Below are 6,987 nucleotides of genomic sequence, written 5' to 3'. Positions count from 1 at the left end.
CTTTGATTCAGTCTAATTTTAATGGCTTCTAAGGAGCATCCAAATACGTTTCTGGATAATTCTGCTCTCATAAACAGCTAGCTCATAGCGCTGGCATTCATCTGTATTGTTTAAACCAGTAAACGGCACAGAGTGTTTAAGGTATCTATCCTTTGCTTTTCAATCATCCTGTTCCTTAGTTTTATTCTTTTCTTACAGTTTCCCTTACATCCATTTCAAGCTTCAAAATATCAAATATGAAACATTTTTCAACCTTAGTTCTTAGGCAAGAGTTATGGATGTTATAAGGAAAAAATAAGCCCTCAACTACTAAGATTTCTGAGTTTTAACTCCTTAGCCATTTCTGAATGGCTAACTAAAATTTTAGGTTTTGGAGTGATCATATTTAAAAACTCAAGTGGTCATACAAACAACTTTTTTTTTTTAATTCCACCGATTCATGTTCATACCTCAGATGGTTTGGGCAAGTTTTTAAACTATAACTGTATTATGTGGAATAAGAAAAACAAAACAAGGCAAAAACAGTAAAAAAAATCCTCAACATATGTTTAAAATGGTTCGAGGAACCCTTTTAAAGAGAGAAATCCACTGCAAAGCACACTGCCAATCCCTTGCTCTATGATTCCCCGCCTAGGGACCTCTTTCCATTCACTTTCCCTTCTTATGCAAGGGGTAATGACTTTGGGGGTTGTTTTGGGTTTTGTTTTTGCTGAGTCACTATATTTTGCATCTTTGTCCCCAGGTGCTACTCAGCATAAAAGTTAAAAGAGCAATTTAGAAAGCTTCGCATTTGTGTGTTGAGCAGAGGAAACCATTTCCCTAAGAGAAGCTCAGTTACTTAGCTCGTCCTTCCTTCCCGGGAAGGAAGCTTCCCGGGAGGGAAGGTATCAAAACTGCTTTGCCGAGAGAAGCATCCCAGCGCTGTAGCTGATAATTCCAAGCTGGCTGTTAAATGCGAAGCTTCCTGGGCGCCTGGCTGGCTCAGCCCAACGCAGAAGTCTCCCCTTCTCTAAAGACCCAAATCCCTACAGAACGAGCTTTGGAGTTACTTTCCCTTCAAGGAGACCGAAATAATTGTGATTTGTGGTGCTCTCAGTTCGCGGTGGTATTTTCCTGTTGTGTTAAATGCCTCTTACTAAGTAATAGATGTGATTTATGTGGACGACGAAGGGGTGTGTGGTGGATTCGGTGATTAATCAGTGAATTCCCATCCGCTGGCATCTCTCACTGCCCCTCTTTGCGTGATGTAAGATCAGACGTACCCTGCATTGAAAAGTCAAGACACACGAGCGGCTCGCTGGCGCTCACACACTCTCTCTCTCCCACACGCACGCATCCGTACACCTTCCACATCCTGTTCCAGGCAGGAGAAGGCGGACTGGCTGGGCTCATTGAGCTGAAGAATTTCCAGTGACATTTGTAAATGACGCTGCTCGATTCGGGGCTCCGAGCAGCCGCCGCTGCCGCCGCCGCCGCCGCCGCCGGGCCGAGGGCGCCGCGGAGCAGTCTCCAGAGCAGATTTCCTTACCGAGCGACCACAATGTCCGAGTTTCTCCTCGCCTTACTCACTCTCTCGGGATTATTGCCTATCGCCAAGGTGCTGACCGTGGGAGCCGAAGGAGGTAAGGAAATAACTCCATCCTGGCTTCCCCTTTCTTCCTCTGCTTTCCTGCTGGGCGATGCTTGTAGATAAGTGAGTGTGAAACTTAAATCCTTGTGGCCCCGCTCCCCGGGACTGGTTGGCCACAGTGCTCTGGCCTCGTGGGGGTGAGAGGTGCGGTGGGCGATTTCTGAACCAGGTGCCAGAGTCTTCGGGTTCCTCCCACCCCCAGCTTTTTTCTTTGGCCAGTTACCGGTCCTGATTTTGTCCCCCACTGGGACCGTTTGGACTTGACTGCGCGCTTCTGTCCGCGCAACCCAAGCGCTGCAGATGTTGGGATCAGAATTCGCTTTTCCAAGACTTCCTCGGCGCTTACTCTCATAGCTTTGAGCTTTTGCAGGCTCAGGCTTCTCCGCGTTGTGTATGCTCCCTTAACTTAGCTCTTGGTTAACTTCCCTACCTGCTGCACCCAGGGTGTGTGGAGGGGGGAAAGAGCCGACTCAGGCCCCTTTGGTCTCTGCAGTTCCTTCCTGAGGCACACTCAAGCGAGATTCCTGTCATCAGCCAAGAGGCTTAAGCTTTCAGGGCGCTTCTGGGCTCAGGCACCTGCCTGAACTTGACTTTCTTGATTCTGAAGGTCTGTGGCACAGCTCATGGTACCAGACGATGTTTACCCACCACTGGCGTTTTGCCGTTGTTTGTTTCCAAACAGCTGATGAACAGTAGAAGTTTAAATGGGAGTGTGTATGGGGAGCAGAGGAGAGAGGAGGTGGGAATGATAATAAACCTAGATTGTGTAAACTTTTGATCTGGAAGCCCAGGAATCCCTGTGCAAGTTTGACAATCTTTGACAATAGTTGCACGGATGAAAAAAAGGAGGAAAAAAAGGTAGATGAATATTTGGGCCCTCGGCATTGGAATGGTTAACTCCCTAGAGTAAAATCAGGAGTATCATAGATCTAGGTTTCATATATATATATATATATATATATATATATATATATATATATATATATGATATTTTGGTTTGTTGCTGTTGTCAATGATATTTAATTAGAAAAAAGAGAAATAAAGATAGAATCCTGGATCCCGGTGTCAATAGGCAAAATGTTGCACTGGGAGCTTTAGTGACAGTGTTCATATGAAGTGAATTATGAATTGACTAAAAATTATTGTTTCATTATAGGAAAGAACAGGAGAATGAATTGTAGCGTTTCTATTCAACCTGCTGTTGGCAACCAGATTCTGGTCTTTATAATGTGCTCACACATTTCCTTTACCAGTGGTGAGACTAATATTAGTTCCTTTAGAAAATTTGACATTAACTGAGTGATAATCTTTTAAACGTATCATTGCCACCTAACCACATAGCTTCTAAACTTGTCTTAACTTGCCTTGAAGTTGGTGTGGAATAGCTGAAAACTATACTGACAAAATGGGAGCACATAGCTCTAACTTGAAATGATGATGTCTTTGATCTGGAACAATCAGCTCTCGACCTTCCTTAGGAAGAATCTTTGAAGTTGGACCAGAGCAGATGAACAGAATGAAGCTTTTCAGCCCTGTGAGCTAGCAGAATATAATGGCACTGCAGACTCCTGCTCTTGGGCTTTTTCTGATTGAGTCCCCAATCTCTGCAAATTTGACCTCATCTAGAGCTAAGTCCTCAGTGATTTTGGATGTGTTTATGAGGGAGAGAGTTGTTACTACAATGATTAGAATGGATACCTGAAGAGAATTGTATATATCATAAAAAGTTAAACATGTGGACCTCGATTTTCTCCTGAGATAGAAAACTAAGTATCTTAAAAGATAAGAATTTGGTGCAAATTTAGTTGTTCCATGAAGACAGGGACAGCTAAGATATAAACAGGGCATATGGAAAAGGATTGTTACTTTTTCCTAGAACTGAAATAGTGTCATATATCACCATGTCAGAATAAAAAGTACTATTATAAGATAGCACAAGTAAAAATAGTTGTAGACCAACACTTTGCCACTATCATATATATTTAACACGACTTTCCTAACTGTTAGAAAGGAGCTAAAATTGTCACAGCTATCTATCAAAAGTAAAAAGGGTGGGTCCCACTTGGAAAAAGGGGGAAAAAAGAGAAAATCTTGTTTAAAGTTAAAAAAGAAAGTGCTGCTGCATTATGACAAACTTTCCTCAGTGAAGTGCTGAAACAGACGATATGGGAATATAAACTCAAGAAAGAGGTTAATGAGATGTAGCTTTCTGCACAGGCTTATGTCAATTGTCCTTGAAGAATAAAATAGGCATGTGAATTACACAGGTGTGTTTTGTAGTGCAGGAGCTAGCTTCATGCCAGAAAATGAAAAACCACTTTCAGGTTCTCCAAATATATATTGGGTAATGGGTGACTTCTTAAACTGTGTGAACTAGATAGAAATGGTTGTATTACCTTCTACCTGTGTTGCTCTTTGTTTTGTAAGTTTATGGGTATAAACTCAAACACTTTTTTTTTTTTTTTTTTTAGAACAGGAGTACTTTAAGGTATTTGCTTGTGTCTGATCTACACACATCCACTTATCCTAATTCCACATTGTTTATTTTCTTGGTTTATATTGATTTTGATACAGAGTTAAGCTAATGTACATGTCAGTTCTTATTAGATTTCATCACATCTAAAGAAGGAAACATCTTTGTAACTCTTAACAGCAAAACGTGAAGGATAAATCATATTCACTTAAGATCAACCAGTGTGTCATATAACAATGTCATATCATATCAAAGTATTGCTTGATAGGGATTAAGACTTAAAAGGCAATGTATTTTAAATTGTAAAATTTTCTGAAAATAAAGGGGATTGAGAAATCTAAAACTAGTCCCTTTTAAATTCCTGAGTCTGATAAGATGGGTAAACATATTTTCAAACAATTAAAGCTCATGCTGTTATAATCATTTAAATGTATATGTCTATAAAGCCATCTAAAAATGGCAATCATGTGTATGTCAAAATTTTAATCTTCCTTCCCTTAAAGAAGAATGAACTGCAATCCATATTTCTTTGTATTCCACAAACATAAAAGTTTTGTCTTGAAGAAGTCTCTGTAATCTTTGAGATTTCTTCTTCTTTCTCTCTTTTCTCAAGCTTAAATTGAAACTGGTAGGAATGGAAGGAGACAATGGGAAAACAAAGAACAATTTCAATATGTTAAAACAAGAGAAAAAATGGGAATTGCAGTGAACAGAGTAAGTGAGGGAAAGAAAAATGGGGAAAAAGCCAAATGATAAATTTAGGAAAAGACTAAATCCAAATTAGTATTTCCTAAAGAAGAGATTAAAGTATCTTTAGACAAAATAATAATTTTTAAAATAATTATTTTCTTCTCATTTCATAATAAATATCGTATGAAAATGTTTGCAGTATAAAAATAATTTAAAGAAACTTCCATCAATGTGAGGTTGGATATAATTAAACCTCTAAGAATGGGGACATACATGCAAATATTGCAGAAAACTCAAATGTTAAGAATGCGAGAATTATTAAGATGGAAGTGATTTTTTTTTTTAACTGGAAGTGAAGGAAGTCTACTTAGAGTGGGGGATGAGTGATATGGTGAATATATTCTTAAGTATGATATGACACTTTCTAAATACTACTTGTCATTTATGGTGGAGACGTGCAGAAATTTTTAGTTTGCAAGTGTATTGGATCCAGGACATTGATTTCTTACTATTTGCCTTGTCATTTTCTTTTCAGAGCCTTGGGTATACCATAAAGATAGGCTCCATTTTAAGTTACCTGGATTGAACATGATTTGGTCTTCTACAGTAATTGCAATGGTTGAGGGGTCTCTGTATCTTCCCTCCATTCTATATATTACTATGATCAATTTCTTTTCATGATTCTACTACTAATTTTTACATCTTATATGAAATGTGCACTCCCCTGTCTTCAATTCCTTCCTAGTAATAGGGATTTTGTATAGTAAAAAGTACCAATCAGATGTATTGAAAGATTTCTGTATCTTCTGTAGCTGTCTGTCAAAACAATTCTTGTATGGAGGAAATACTTGTCTTCATTTTAGATAGGTGCATTCAAAGAGAGTAGAATTAATGCTAAAAGTTAAACATGATTGTACCAACATGATGTTATTAAACTAATTTAGCAGTGAGTGCAACCCACTTACTATATTCATAATATAGATCATATTAAATAATATATATTTAAAATCTTCTTTAAAGATTATATATACATATCTTATTTAAAATGGCTGCCTTGGCACAAACATCCTTTAAAAACACTACTCTAGCTTGAAAATTAGAGAGAGAATTTTTATATGAAACTTTCATTTTTCCAAATTCCAGAAAATATATGTCTGTCTTTGTGATATTGCCTCCTTGGAAAAAAAATATGAAATTGAAAAACTTTAACAATTATTTTTCAACTCCCAACATGCAATATTCTAATGATGAATTTCCAATGTAAAAAATATTTTGTTGTAACAAAATATGACAGTGGAGGATATAAATGTTAAAATGCGTTTGCTTTTGAAATACCTGTAATTATGATGCCCTCCATGCTTATAATTTGAAACAATGTTTTTAGCAGCTGGAATGCTAAACAAAACTAAAGTGAAAGGTTGAGTACTCCTATAATGAGTTAACCAGAATACATACTGGACCAAACTTCTATCAGGAAATAGTCACGTTTACTCTAGGCAGTTCAAAAACTACCTAGAAGAAGAAATCAAGGTCCCCATATTTAATCTAAGAATAATGACAAAAACCACCTTGATGCACAGAGAGTGCAAATAACAAGGTGGTTTTGTTGTTTGTTTTTTTGGTGGGGAAAGGTGGACAAAACTAATCAAACAGAAAAGTACTGGGATACTTTTTAATCCTTTTTTTTTTTAAATTTCCATGTGGATTGTTATTCTCCAAATATAACCTATATAAAAATCCATTAACTAGATGCATAGGGATGAAACTGCCACATACCAATCACAAATCTAAGGGTCTACAGGCCTTGGGGGTCATTTTCCAGTTGTTTTAGTTAGGATGGAGATCTTTAGAGCTTGTTAGTTCCTTGGGGGGAGAAAGGTTCTATTATTTAAATATTAAACTATGAACATATCTCTAAAAATTAGAGTTTTAAAAAATTACTTTTGGACTAATCCACGTGTGGCAATGAGTGTTAGCTACCTCATGTGCTTTTGAAAAGTATTGTGCTTGCCATAATATTTAATCACTGTTCTCACTATTTTGTGCTCTCTCATTTTAATAAAATGTCAATCTCTCCAAGTACATCTGAACCCTCCATGTTATAGAAAGGGGAATGAAAGCTTCAGAAAATTTTGCAACACATCAGAACAAGTAAGCTTTGACCTCCAAAATTTATATATATATTTTTCTATTA

The 6,987-nt window shown here is 37.5% G+C and overlaps 1 protein-coding gene across 1 annotated transcript in view; it reads left to right on the top strand.

The window, feature by feature from the left end:
- Positions 1 to 1,104: 1,104 nt before the first annotated feature.
- The window catches only part of LRP1B (LDL receptor related protein 1B), a 1,883,216-nt gene continuing 1,877,333 nt past the window's right edge, over positions 1,105 to 6,987 (top strand). The window contains 1 exon segment of the mRNA XM_035726875.1: positions 1,105 to 1,622. Within this exon segment, the coding sequence (XP_035582768.1) occupies positions 1,424 to 1,622 (199 nt within the window). The 5' untranslated portion in view covers positions 1,105 to 1,423.

The sequence above is a fragment of the Zalophus californianus genome, chromosome 3, assembly GCF_009762305.2.
Source record: "Zalophus californianus isolate mZalCal1 chromosome 3, mZalCal1.pri.v2, whole genome shotgun sequence".
NCBI lineage: Eukaryota > Metazoa > Chordata > Mammalia > Carnivora > Otariidae > Zalophus > Zalophus californianus.
The sequence above is the reverse complement of the archived record's forward strand: the minus strand, read 5'-3'. Positions and strand labels throughout refer to the sequence as shown.